This window comes from Prenolepis imparis, unplaced genomic scaffold, assembly GCF_030444845.1.
Source record: "Prenolepis imparis isolate NDT839.2.m4 unplaced genomic scaffold, iyPreImpa1.0 SCAF_2, whole genome shotgun sequence".
Taxonomy (NCBI): domain Eukaryota; kingdom Metazoa; phylum Arthropoda; class Insecta; order Hymenoptera; family Formicidae; genus Prenolepis; species Prenolepis imparis.
In genome coordinates, this window is record NW_028141160.1 from 6738344 (window position 1) to 6754114 (window position 15771).

General features: G+C 35.8%; 1 protein-coding gene across 1 annotated transcript in view; it reads left to right on the forward strand.

Moving 5' to 3' along the window:
• The window catches only part of LOC145932902 (ankyrin repeat domain-containing protein SOWAHC-like), a 114866-nt gene extending 111445 nt beyond the window's left edge, over window positions 1–3421 (forward strand). The window contains exons 8-9 of the mRNA XM_083032129.1: window positions 2496–2594; window positions 3296–3421. Of these exons, the coding sequence (XP_082888255.1) occupies window positions 2496–2594; window positions 3296–3421 (225 nt within the window). The remainder of the gene's footprint in view (window positions 1–2495; window positions 2595–3295) is intronic.
• Window positions 3422–15771: the final 12350 nt, after the last annotated feature.

Consider the following 15771-nt stretch of genomic DNA (forward strand, 5'->3'; position numbering starts at 1 on the left):
AGATTCTTGATAAAACTCAAATATTTCTTTAACAAAATATATATTAATTGCTATAAATTAATAAATTAATATTTTTCATATATATTATATAATATTATAAGACACGTTTTAAAATATCACTGATTCATTCAGTGAGATTTCACTGCTATACATGTGTGATTAAAATTAATGAAATAAATGATAAAATATTAAAAATGAAAATATATGATTGAAGCTACTCTTACTGATTCTTTCAATGAGATTTTATTGTTTCTAGTGCTATATATTTATAATCAGTGAGATACACATATATTGCATAATTTTTTATTACATATATACTCTGTGTGTGATTTCATTAAATATATATAATATATATTTATATTATAAATCCAATATATAATCCTAAAAGAATAATAGCTTCATCCTCGTTACAAGTCGATTAGTCTCTCCACCCGCGCAATCAAACTTTAATTCGATCGATTAGTCCCGTATAGCTCGTATCCCTCCGACCTTATTAGCGTTCCACGTGGCGACGTAATATCACGACGCGAGTGTCTCGATCCGTTAATTTGCCGCTGGGACCGCGCATATAAAATGAGAGAGAGAGAGAGAGAGAGAGTGAGAGAGAGTGAGAGAGAAAAAGAGAGACTATCATCTGTATGTGTATATAGGTACCTGTACCAGTGAATCCCTGGATTCACCACACACGTCTGTGCCCTCTCACGCATACGTACACATTCGCGCGTGGTTCCCGTCATTACGTACGTAGCCTCGTTAGAACGAGTCCTCTTTTTTCCACCCCGGGTCCGCTAATGAGGTGGTCCGCGACTTGGTCCGACGTACGAGCGGGGTTGGACTGGCTTCAGGTCGAGGGCGGCTTATTCCGTTGACGTTTTCCCGCGCGAATCTGGAGACCGACACTATTTTTAATCTACCCGCGGGATGCGCGGGCTTGATAAAATTAAAACGCATGTCCCACTACGAAAGCTTGCTTACTCTACCATCTCTGTCTCTCTCTTTACTGCGAAATACGTGTATACCCTTTTAGGGCGCGCTTCCCCCGGATCAGGATTCGCCGGAGGATGTCGCGTTAATAGTCGACGTCGCACTCGTGGTTTGGTGATTAATTTTCGCCGTTAATTTTGGCCGCGCTGGACTTTAGAGTTCACGATGCGGTCGCAGTCGGGTACATATATATATATATATATATATATATATATTCGACAAGATCGAGTATATGATGCGGGTAATCGAACGTGGCTGGGTGATTATTAAGCGAAAGACTCTTCGCCGCGAGACACTTAACGGTATTATTAATTGTATCAGAATTACGCGTTTCTTTTTTTTCTGCAGGAAATTGATGGTATATATTATAATAATGATAACTTTATCGAGTGCACGGAAAAGGCAAAAGCGATAATGATAATGTAAACAAAAAGAGGGTTGCACTTCATCAGCTACAGCGTCTGATGCTACTTTTATCCCTCTACTATATCTAATTTATTAATTTCAAAAAATGTATAAAGAAGATTTAAAAAAATATATAGCAATTAAAATATACATGGTGTAACTGAAAAAAAAAACCATATATCATATTATCAAATCCTTTAGCCAATTTGGAGATAATTTTTGTTCAGTGAAAATGTCGAGGCACCAATAATTTTCAAGTTATAAATGATTGAAAAAGTAGGGCTTCTCGCAAACTAAACTTTATGGAGTAAAAAAATATTAACAAAATTTATTATTATATTCTTCAATTAATTGCAGGTAAGGTTTACTTTAATAGAATTTTAATTTAAGGCTTAGTTAAAACAAAAATACATGACATGGCAAAAATTGATGATCTCCCTCGACATTTTCGCTACGGAAAAATCATCTTCAAATTGGCCAGAGAATCTGATGATGTGCTCCATATATATTTTTTTCTGTTACACTCTGTATAATATTTATTTTAGAAAAAAAAGGACACGAGTGTCAGCATCTTCCGCTGCAATCGGGAGCCAAGAATCTCTCTCGCTCTTCTTCTTCGAATTTTCGTGTATACCTTAGTGCTGTCTAAGTGGAAGTAAGATTCAAGCTCGGTCTATTTGCTCTTTCCGGCTTTTCCCGGAGTCACATTTACTACTCTCCGTCCCGACTGTAATCGATTGCCAGTCTGGGAGAGGAGTCTTTTTTCTCTCTCTCTCTCTCTCTCTTTCTCCACATCCCGACGATGGTTTCCATTCATTCAGCTGGTCCCGGGCCGTCGCCGTCGCTTAATTCGCGAATATTTCACGGACGCGTCATCCCGAAAATACAGCTACAGCTGCTCGCGTCGTGTCTTTCTTCGCGAGATCCGGGTCACCCGAAAAATCTCCACAAACCGCGGCCCGTAAATCTCGGCGCTGATACATTTTCGCTCATCGCCTTCCCATATCTCGCCAAAACCCCGTTCTCGGTATAATCCATCTCGCGCCGATTTAAACAGCCCGAAAGCGAATTATCTCACCCCCCGTCTTTCTTCGCGCTTGTTACAGACGGCTCTACACTGGGGCGCCAAACACGGCGAGGAGAACATCATTAAATTAATAGCGGGCACCTACAGGGACTACAACAAGAGTGTCAACGAGACCACGGTGAGTGTCCCTTCTCTCTGAGATTGCTGAATAAAATATTGCTTTTTTCTGGACGTTTTAAAATTCAATCGGAATTTTTATCTCTAGCTAGAATTTATTTTAGAGCAAATTACATTATTACTATATATACTATATATTACTATGTATTATATATACTATATACTATTATATATTATATATAGTATATCTATACTATATAATCTATATATTATTATATACTATATATCATATACTATTATATATTATATATAGTATATCTATACTATATAATCTATATATTACTATATACTATATATCATATACTATATATTACTATATACTATATATCATATACTATATATTACTATATACTATATATCATACTATATATTATATACTATATATTATATACTATATATTATATACTATATACTATATACTATATATTACTATATATTATATACTATTATATATTATATATAGTATCTAGTGATATAAAATATACTATATTTTTTTTTTTTCATATTTTTCTGTTTCCAATCATCGGATGTCTCCATTGAACGTTGATGCAGAATGGGGTGAGTGTCTTATTCTTTCAACTATATGAAATTGTATTTTTTTTACAATGATAAAATCGTGATCGATAAAAGTAGCAATTTATAATTCATATATCGACATAAAACATTCGTTTCTCGAACGAATTTTATTTCCTACATCGATAGCGCTTGTTCATCGAGATGAAGCGCATCAAATACATTCGGATAACATCGTGGCCGAGAGTATCCTTGGCGATCCTTGCCACGATCGCGTATAATTTGCCGGACGTACGGAGAGCGGAATCGGTTTAGGGAACGAGTCGCGTTGTAAGAGGCAGAACAAACGGAGTCTGTATGAGAGAGAGAGAGAGAGAGAGAGAGAGAGAGAGAGAGGGGAAGAAGCGCACAGAAAAGTCCGCAGATAGGATCAGACGTGTGTGGTCCCGCCGCTTTGCTCTTTATAAGACTTATATAAGCCAGGGAGTGTTTCACGACGAGAGACGGCGAGTACTTATAGAGGAGAAGGAAGAGGGAAAGAGCGGGATCCCCCTCGTTAGCGGCTCGCGACAAACTTTGTTGTGGTACTCTCATTTATTACGTAAGGACAGCAAAATTAGCTTTTTTTTAAATGATAAAATCGTGAAATCAAATTAGCCATTTATAATTCATGTCTCGTTTAATTCATATAATGTTCGCTTCAAACGAATTTAATTTCTACGTCAACGACTTGTTTATCCAGATGAAGCGCATCAAAGGTCGACTTCTAATCGAGTTTAAAAAGAAAATTATTTTGATTTTTGACACATTGCGCTGTGAACATTTTTTTACATTCTTTCTCATTATAATTTAGGAGATTTCCGAGTACAAAGGCCCTGTTTTGTACTTTGTTTCGGACGGAGAAAAGTTCCGACACATTTTTAAAGTTACTTTGGGTTACCCCTTTCATTGACAGAAGGGTAAACTTTCCTATCGATCCGCCACACATTTGATTGAAATTGAATTCGAAGCGCATACATTCTCCGAAAGCCGGCTCATTTGTCTTCTCGTAAGGTCCTATACCACCTTCGCGTGCTCGGTAGACTCATTTGTTTCCGTGGTGTAATCCGAAACTGTGGCCTGTCAACACCGCAGTACCTTTCCGCTTTCTCATCTTCATTCCGAGCCTCTTTCCTCATCCATTCTCTTCTCAATATCTCTATAATTTTCAAATCGCGCGACAAATCCATGAACGATCTAAAGAATCAAATCGTCAGAAAGAAAGAAGAGATCCCCGGAAGAGAAATCGACTGTGCACGAAAAAGATCTCCGTAATACGGGAAAGAACACACGCGCTATTCCTGTATACCTTCCCTGATGACAAGAATCCTCGGTGCCGACTCGATACTCCTCTGCCTCTGGGATTAGTGTAGCCCCGGATATAATGAATACGGTCGTGCTCGTGTACGTACCGATGTAGAGTAGGTAATCCACACCCCGGACGAGAGGGATCTGTCCTCGGCGAATCCTCTCTCTGGACGCTTTTTTTTTTTCTTTTTTTATCTTTCTCTCTTTCTCTCTCTTTCCTTCTCCACGGCGCGGCTTTAGGACCAGACTGCGGATCCGGCGTAATCTGTCACCGGCGTCGCACTTTTCTACGGGCTTATCCCGGCCACCGGCTTTTCCCCAATCCCGCGGCAAATGAAAGGGGACATAGGAGAGAGAAACGTGGGGAAAAAAAAGAAAAATCATCCACCGAGGTGCTTTCGCGTGTAGAATCGCCCGTGGCTCGAGATGCGATCTTATCCGCGGCTAATATCCGCCGCTCGCGGCCATCGATACCGGTTTCTCCGACAGGTTCGCCGGAGAAAAAAAATCGAGAGTAAATTTTACGAAGATATATTATACACAGTGATATGCGAAATAATTATCCTCTCTTTCTCGCGCATTTTTTTTTTAATTCTTGACATTTACTAATTTAATTTAATTTTAATTTACTTTACTCGCGGCCTCGAATTTTCTTGCGATTTTGCAACTTTCTTAGAATTTTTTCAACCTATAATATGTGACAGATGCTACACTTAGCGTGTAAAAATAAAATCAAAACATCAGGGCTACTTTATTCGCCGGCTCCACTTATCGTATAAGAGATTCCGCCGCTCGCACGACTTTTTTAATCCCCCGGGTTGGCGTTGAAACGGACCCGCGGAGGCAGGACGAGGCAAGGATCCGCAGTCACCGGCGTAATCTGTCACCGGTACCGCTTCTACCGTGGTTTTCTACCGGCTTATCGCAGCATCGGCTCGCATTTAATCCCCGCAAAAAATGGGGGATGGCCGCGTTCGTCTGCCCCCGCGTGCCTCTTCGTCCGGAGGGTTGAGGGAGAGGAAGGGAAAAGGGGGTCGTAAGCCGCCCGTGTGGCGCCTGCATCCTTGCTTGGCGCACGACAGCTAACGACAGCCAACGACAATGGCGATCCCGGTTAAGGTAGAGATGCAACCGGACTCCTCTTGCCTCGGGTGCAACGGGTGATTCATTCGAAACGTAATCTCTCTGACCGAGAGATTTAATTGTTTCAAATAATAATTGGATAAATTATAGTTTCATTGAATCAAATTTTTGAGAAATTATTATAATAATGAGAAAAATTATCTGTCACATTTTACACGTTAATTATGAATTATTAAAATTGAAAATTGTTGTCAAAATTTAGAGACGAATGAACTAATTATTAAATATAAGAACAGTACCTCCATTTCCCGGAGAGTTTTAATAAAATTCTCTAAATTTTTTAATATAATTCTCTAAATCTTTACCATGGCGTACATAAAGATTCATTCGAAGCATAATCTCTCTGATTTTCGTGATCAAGAGATTTAATTGTTTCACACAAATAATACTAGATAAAAATTAATTATTAAATTTTTGAGAAATTATTATAATAATGAGAGAAAAATTATCTGTCATATATTTTTTTCACACGTTAATTATAAATTATTAAAATTCAAAATCGTCGTCAAAATTTAGAGACGAGTGAATTGTCATTAAATATAAGATCAGTCTTCCTCCTCCTCTTTGAAGAGTTTCAATAAAATTCTGTAAATCTTTTAATATAATTTTCTAAATCTTTACCACTGTATACATAAAGATTCATTTAAAGCATTCTCTGATTCTCGTGATTAAGATTTAATTATTTAAATTAATACTAGATAAATTATAGCCCCCCCCCCCCCCCAATCGAATCAAAGATTCATTCGAAGCATAATCTCTCTGATTTTCGTGATCAAGAGATTTAATTGCTTCAAATAATACTAGATAAAAATTAGTTATTAAATTTTTGAGAAATTATTATAATAAGGAGAAAAATTATCTGTTATACATTTTACACGTTAATTATGAATTATTAAAATTGAAAATTGCTGTCAAAATCTAAAGATGAATGAACTATTATTAAATATCAGACTAGTTCCCTTCAATAAAATTCTTCAGAGACAAGTGAATTGTCATTAAATATAAGATCAGTCTTTTATTATATTAAATCTTTTAATATAATTTTCTAAATCTTTACCATGATATACATAAAGATCCATTCAAAAATAATCGCTCTTATTTTCGTGATTGAGAGATTTAATTGTTTCAAATAATATTAGATAAAATTATAATCATCGAATCAAATTTTATAAGAATTAAAATAAATAGTGTTATAAATAATATGTTATAATACTCTAAACTCGAATAATATTTTTTGACAGAAATCAGCTGATAACTGTCAAAAAAATATTAATCGAGTTTAAAGTACTATAACATTTTATTTAAAACATATTATTCTTTTATAATTTTTATTACATACTATTATTTTAAAATTTAATTAACAAATTAACGTTTTAATCAGCTGATTTCTGTCCAAAAATATCAATAAAGCGTTAATTTGCTAATTAAATTTTAAAATAATAATAGGGTATAAAAATTAAAATAGTAGTATATCGTAAATAATATGTTATAATGCTTTATCTGCGATTAATATTTTTTGACAGAAATCAGCTGATAACTGTCAAAAATATTAATCGAGTATAAGGAATTATTCGAAATATAATCTTTCTGATTTTTATGATCGAGAGATTTAATTATTTCAAATAATAACTAAATAAATTAGTCATCAAATTTTTGATTATTATAATAATGAGAGAAAAATTAATCTCTCACACATTTTTCACATATGTTAATTGTAAATTATTAAAATTAGAAATCAAATTGTTGTCAAATAAACTATTATTATTAAATATAAGATCTCTTCCCCTTCCTCGAAGAGTTTTATTAAAATTCTCTAAATCTTTCAATATAATTCAATATAATTCAATATAATTTCAATATATATCTTTACCACGGCGTACTCTCACTTTGAATCAGTTCGGCCCAACACGTGGGGTTAAATTCTATCACGTGAAATATACGAGACATATAAGAAATGTCTACACGATAGACATCGCGAAGAACGATATTGCCTTCTTACCGATTTTCGGGCGGGCCTATGTTAAGGAACAGGATAACCTCGGAACGTGCGCCAAGGCTCTTTCCCCGAGCTCTCTTCCCTTCAGATCTTCCAGAAGAAAAGGGAGCAAGGGAAGAGGAGAAGCGCCGTTATGATATAGCGGCTCGTAAAGGCGGCCCGATGTAGGAAAATATTAAAATTGAAAATCCTCAACGATGATATACGCGTGCGTGATATTGGTGGCCGGCAGCTGTCCTGTTCCTGAAGGACGAAAGAATGAGAGAGAAAGAGAAATGAGGACGCAGGAAGAAGGGACGTTACCGAAAGGAGAGAAAGATGCGGAAGACGGAATGGCGGAATAGGGGCGCGATATTGTCTCGAGGCTCCGTGTGCTCCGGGACATTGCTACTTTAAAATATCGTCGGGAGAGCATAAAAAGGGGGGACGGGGGATCCTTCTATCGCGTATGTACCCACCCATGTACGGGGTGTTTGAGAAATCGCCCGTCACCACGTCCAGATTCAGTAAATTCAAGTACTCGCACTTTTCTTCCCTTTCTAATCTTTCCATGTTTCGTTCCCCGAAATATTTTGACCAATTAAATTATTATTTATATAATAATAATAATAATAATAATAATATATAATAATAATAATATTATATCATATATTATAAAAAATGTTATATAATATTAATATTATATTATGTAGTAAAATAGTAATAATAATAATGTTTGATTAAAATATTTTAATATTAATATTTGATAATTAATATTTTAACTCGAGCTTTTGGAAGTTTTCTTTCAAGAGATAACGTTATATTATTCATCAAAATTCTCTAAAGCCTATTTTTTTTACTTAAGGGTTATTGATGCGTTCAAGCAACTCGAATGCTTGTTTGAGCCGGATTTCCAGAATCGCGATTTGCGCGACACCTCGTACATGCACATCCGTACATCCGCGCGAAGGGATGCGAGAAGGAGGGGGGAGGGGGATGCGCGTGAACCAGGGGGTGTCGCGCCACTTGTCGCGAGGACACACGTGTCGCAGGCTATTGGAGCCGGCAAAAGGGTGACGAAGTCTATCCGTATATATATATCTATACGACCATCCTGAGTTTTTTCGCGCGTAGCTACAGGCGTGGGGACTTTAAAGTGAAATAAATTAGAAATTTTTAGGGTTGGAAGGGGGTGAGGGGGCGCATTCTCTCTCTCTCTCTCTCTCTCTCTGAATGCGCGAGCGACCCAACCCTTCTTCCTCCCGGCTTTGGCGTATCATAAGCGAGGGTGCGAATGCGCGAAGGGGAGCGTCCCGCGCGTTTCGATAACTACGATCGCGGTTTTGACACATTTGTCACTATCGTTTATTGCGCAGTTCGATATTAAACGCCAGCGATATACAGTCGTTTCATGAACCCCGGACGATGATGGGGACGATTTTTTAATCGCCTTGATGGCGCGGCCAAATGTCGCGCCCGGCCGTCATTTCTCGAGGGTGGGCGCTTAATTGAGGGTAAAAGGTTATTGTACAGATTCAAATCGACCCTTTCGTTACGCGCATTTTTCCGCCGCGGGCCTCTTTGTTACCATAGCTTTAATGTATTACGATTCTATTAGGCGCAGTTGGCTTTTTCATATGTTATAACTTATGACCTGGTGAACAAAAGATGTTATTTTGAGTTTTTCGTGTTTGACTAGTTTTATTATTTGGTTTTGAGCTTATTACATTTTTTGTTCAGTGGATCATAAACTATAACATATCAGACAACCAGCTGATTTTACCAGGATTCAATTTCATCTAGGATTTCATATAAATTCAAAAATCCCAACTAATCCTATAAATTGATTCTTAGTAAATCTGCGCTGCTTTTCTCATATGTTGTAGCTTATGAGCTGCTGAACAAAAAATGTAATAGGCTGAAAGCTAAATAATAGACAATTATTGATTTACAGTCAAACACAAAAAACTCAGATTCTGCGATTTGTTTGACTGGCTGTAGTTGAGTAACTGTCCATTATTTAACTTTGAAGCTATTACATCTTTTGTTTATCAAGTCACAAGGTACAACATGTATAAAGAACAGCTGATTTAATTAAAATTCATTTTACATAAAATTAGTGCGGGTACTTTAATCTGCAAAAAACTTTCTCTACTTTTTCATTTTCTTTTTTTAATCTTATATGATTCATCTGGTTTATCTAATATCTTCTTTAAAAAAAAATCCAAATTGCGCTCGTGAAAATTTTCCAGCTTAGGAATAAAATCAAAAGTCTCGTAAAAAATATTTACTCATGTGTGTATGTGTGGTGAATATGAAAAACATGTAGGATGCGTTCTAGACGCACCTGGTTTTTTTCCTCATTCGCGAATGTTCCGCATACTTTTATGAAACGTATTCTCAAGTAGATCGTCCGCGTTTTCACCTCCGCCGGATAATGACGTGCACACACATACACACGCACACATACGTACACAATTACGCGCAATTTGTCGTACTTATCGACACGAGCATCGCTTACAACGTACTCTTTCACGAACGCTAGCCCACGGCAGGAGTACAGGGTGTCCCTGACCGACCGCACTTTCATTTCGCTGTAGATACTGTCTGCGAATTGTTGAGCCGCGAAAGACTGTGCCGAGAGAAAAAAAAAGAGAGAGCGAAGAATAATAACCTCGGTCGATGGAAAACAACCAACAATTGACGAATTGATGAAGCGTTGTTTCCATGTACTTCAAAAGTGTCGTAATCCACCTACACGGATTCTTAATTTTGTCTCTTTGTCATTTATGAAGCTGTTGCAACTCGTTCGTGTTCAAAGAACGATACTTTTAAATTGAGATTTGTCATTTTGAGAAAAGAGGTTTGATTCCGATAACTTTGGCCATACAAATATTTTTAGTTACTATTTCTTTTTACAGCGAAACACAATGCAAGAATCTCCAAAACGCAATAATTTTTTGAGTAGAGAGCATTATTATTGTTTTTTCATGGAAAATAAAAAATTTTGGTTTAAAAATGTTTGTCAAGTTAGATTAGAAGATTAAAAATTAAAAAATCATGCATTGTGGGGAATTAAATGAATTTAAGTATTTTTAGAAACTAAAATAAATCGAAATTTAATTGCAATAAATTTGTTTACGTATGCAACAGACACATATAAAACAAATATTCGCCCCCTTTGATTCATTAGTCTATTAAAAAATATATATTGAAAAGATAAATACAAGGGGTTCTACAATTAATTTCAATCAAATAAATTTTGATCAAAAATAAATACGTGAGCGAAGAAGGGACCGAGTCTGTCATCCAAAAAACGTAATCTAATTCAACTTCAATTAAATAATTCTACTAATTATATATAATGTAGATAAAAAAAAATATAAAAATATTTTTTTTATCTTTTACTGTATTGCTTTATTTTTATTCATAATTCTCGAAAGAAATGGTTACAATGGTTTTTTATTTTTACCATCAGCGTTCTCAAAAGAATATAATTTAAAATTTAATTTCTAATTAAAAAATCTATCAAAGTTATCAGAATCTCCTTCCAAGTTTCGATTACAGACACCTCGTATATCGCGACTTGGCATTTTGCATACTTTAATCCGCGCTACTTTGTTGCTCTCGGCCCCGATCGGCTTCTCCAGCGACTTTTATCTAAATTAAACCAGTTTTCCTCAAGTACGAGAGAGATACGTAAAGATACGTGGACGCGCTCGTACTAACTGTCAAACGATCGCATCGTACGAGAAATTTCGATTCCAAAGAATCTACGCGTATCTAAAGAGGAGGACATAAATAAATATTTTTTTATCTAGTTGTAAATATACACGTAAGAGCTAGCAGTTATCTCACGCTATAGAGAGCCTCATGAATGACGCTTTTCGCCGATATTCCACGTAAAACGGGAGCGTAAATTATCCCGGTGATTAAAATCTTTTACGACGGACGAGGAGCAGGGAGAAGATCCGATAATTCGTGGATCTCTTATCGGATTCGCTTATGTACGACTATCATGACGCTATTACCAAGTGCCACGTATCGCATTATCTCGGTAAACGTCGGAGCGGCAGCTGTTATTTTTGACGTGCGAGCTGGAAAAGCAAGCGCCCTTTTTTTCACCTGCTCCATCCCTCGAGAAGTCGAACGATACTAATTGCGAGATAACCGCATTCTCTCTCTCTTAATACTCCTTTGCTTTTGTGACAAATGACGCATATACCAGGTGTCCCATTTTAAAGGACCCACTCAAATATCTCATTGTCAGAAACACTGCGTTAAATCGAAATTAAATCGAAAAATGTTTCCTACAAAAGTTGTAGGGTTTCGAGGGGGACATAACATAGTAATATTCATTTGACCTTGGGCGGCGTCTCCAAGGTTAGTGAAGGTTAACCTTAAGTGAAGGTGAGAATGAATTTTGAAGAAAATAAAAAAATGCTTCAGATAAAAGTTGTTCAAATTAATTAGTAGAAAAAGATGTTATAATAAAAAATATGGGTTTCCATTTAAAAAATTTATTCTCACCTTCACTTGACCTTGGAGACGCCGCCCAAGGTCATATGAATATTACTATGTTATGTCCCCCTCGAAACCCTACAACTTTTGTAGGAAACATTTTTTGATTTAACGCAGTGTTTCTGAGATATTTGAGTGGGTCCTTTAAAATGGGATACCCGGTATATATATATATGTAACGGTGATGTGTCCCGAGGACCTCGACGTGTCGCTCTTCGTGCGATGAACAAAATATGAGGGGCCCCGCTCTTAACATTCGCTTTTGTAGATCCATCCGATACGCCGTATCTTAATGAAACGGCGCTTAATAAAGCTATCTTGTGTACGAAATAATAGCGTCCGCTTAAAAAGCGCGAATCGATGTTTGGTCCTTTTTTTTTTTTTTTTTTTTGGTCTCGTGCATATTAATGCATAATACATCGAAACTCGCGTATCTTAGTTAGTTTAATAAAGCTACATTTAATTTAATTAAAACACAGCGGTCATTGACTCCTCAGGTATACAGGGTGTTTCAGGAGAAATAGTCAGCATTTTAGAACGTAATTGTACATACATATCATTTTAAACAAAAAAGTTTATATAAACATGTGTCCTAAAACAGAAGATACATGTTCAGTCTTAAGAACGAATACACAATTTCTGTGAAACAATTACATTAAATTTTAAGCTTACAATAAATTTGAATAATTAATAAATAATAATTTCAATTGTTATAATAACAATAATTTCGGCGTGAATGAATATGAGGCATTTTAATTACACTGAAATCAAAAATTTCAAATTAACACACGACTTATCAAACGTGATCTGTTTACATTCGTAACAGGAAATTAACGAAAATTTAATGTAATTATTTCACAGAATTTTATTCTACTAAATTAATAAATAAATATATTCGTTCTTAAGATTGAACACGTTGTATCTTTATAATCATCCAGAATAGAACACATGTTTACATAAACTTCTTTGTTTAAAACGATGTATACAATCATGTTCTAGAATATTAATCATTCCTCCTGAAACACCCTGTATAGAATTTTATAATATAAAAAAAAAAAATTCTAAAATCACGCACGTCTTGTTGATCGTGTATATTGTATATAAATAATGATAATCTCTCGACTCGATATCGGAGCTCTATTAATTTTCAACATATTAAACGAACATTTGGAATTACGCGCTAATTAAAAACCTCTAATTAAAATGTTTTTTTTTCTTGAAGTCCAAGAGATTAACCGAACGATCTGTTATCTGCCTCATTTGAGTTACATTGTGTTCCAAAAGAGAAAGAAAGAGAGAGAGAGAGAGAGAGATTCACATAAGGAGCCGGATGAAAGTGCATGCGTGCAGGGCGATAAGGGCGATGCACGCGAGGCTAGTTTTCGTACACGCTCACGCATATATATATATATATATATATACACAAAACACGCACGTCTTTGTCGCGGAAATGCGAATTCTCACGCTCGAGGTAATATTCATAATACGATGCCATTAATTACTCATTGTCTTTGCAACAGCACATTCTATTCTGCTAATTCCTTCCTCCCTCCTTTGGCTCGTAAGTACTTTTCTATCTTTCCCTTCTTCGTCGTCTCGCCAAGGCACGTCATTCGCATTCGAGCAAATCGTATAATAAGATACGCAACGCGTCGGTACTTCGTGACCGAGAGGTGTGATATGTGTGCGATGGCCTCTCTATTACTTTTTTTTTCCTTTTCTTTTTTTTCATCCACCTTATTACGATTTCCTTCCAGCGGGAGAGAGATTGGCGTATCCTTTTTGTACCGGGAGACGCCGGAAACGGGCGGCGGACACACATACATATATAGAGAGGCAATTAGAGATAAATTATTCATTAAACTGTAGATTGAACGTATATACGTACATATGTCCGGTAATGTATTAAATAATGCGCACCTTGCGTCAACAACGTGAAAAGATGCGAACATTGCGTTCGCGTGATACGCGTTACACGCCGGTCGAACCTGACATGAGTATTGTTGGCCTTTTAATTCGGCCAATTATCGATACACGCTCTCCTTACATACCCGGTATATATACGAGAACGTTAATTAATATAATTTAAACGCCGCGCCGATCTGCTTAGCACGGCGGAAAGATGCGGAAGAGATACGTTTATTATTCTTTAAACGATCGACAATTGTGTGTTACATCTTATGCGAAAACGAATCCTTTTTTTAAAAAAGATATGTAAAGTCGATACTCGCATATATCGAAGTTTATTGTTCAATATTATTATAGAAGCACAAAAAACAAATCTCAAACGCCGTCTGAATCTGCGTTTTGCTTGCAAAATGAAAGAGAAGACGCGATGGCAAACGATGAATTGAGGAACGAGCCACTAAAAAAAACCGTGAGAAAAAAAACAAGCGCAAGAATGCCAAAGACAAAGTCGTCGAGGCAATTCAACATATTAAATGAAACTAAGAAAAGTCTGCTCTCGGAGGGATCTAGACACCCGTTGCCACGAATTCAAAGCCAGATGATGCGTTCGTCAACAATATTAGTGTCAAAAACATTGAATAAAAAAATGTAGAATTCATATATCAAATCATGTACGGTAACATATATATTTGAACTATAATTTAAAATAAACTGTAATTTAATTTAAAAGAGATACACGAGTCAAAATTTAAAACGCAGTGGACTTTGTGCTAGATAGATTTTATTTTAGTAAAATAAATCATCGATTAATATAATTATAATTATTTTATAGAAATTAAACGTATCGTCTGGAATCGAATTAACATACTGAAATTGATCGACCAGAAGGAAGATCGCATAATTCGTTGAATATCATCGCTTTTCCGCGATGCTCATTGGCTGTCAAGATTCGAGTTGCGCGTTATAGGTATTCGTAGCATCGAGAGGCTGTCATTGCGAGAATTAGCAGTTTGATAGTTTGTTCAAAATAAAATTAAATAAAATAATGATATTACTTTTAAATAAAATATTATAATACCAAACTCGATTAATATTTTTGACAGATATCAGCTGATTTCTGTCAAGAAATATTAATCGCGGATAAAATATTATAACATATTATTTAAAACATATTATTTTATTTTATTTTATTTCAAACAAACTGTTAAACTACTAATCCTCGCGATGACAGCCTCTCGATGCTACGAATATAACGCACAATGCAAATCGAAACAGTTAATCAGCATCGGAAAAGATGCAACAATATAATTGCAAGAATCGACTTAACGTGCCTTTTTTAAAAAGGGATGTTATAATATTTTAAATTCGATTAATATTTTTGACAATTATCAGAGCTAATTTTCGTCAAAAAATATTAATCGCAGATAAGATATTATAACATATTATTTAAAACATATGTTACTATTTTAATATTTTCAACATATTATATATACCCCCATTACACCGCTATAGAAATATTATAAAATAAACAATTTCTCACTCACCGATACGTGCAATAGCAGAGTTGTAGTACGCAGCACATTGATCTGAAAACAAAATATTCAAATTATGTTGTATATACATATGCATAAACAATGCAGTTTAGAAAAAATGTTTTATTTTGCATACCTCATAGCTGCCCCGATGTCGTCCGATGCCTCCCCGGGCCTCCTCCTCCTCTCTTGGTCCTTCGTAGCACTCAAGACACTCGCGAAAATACGAATAATCACGA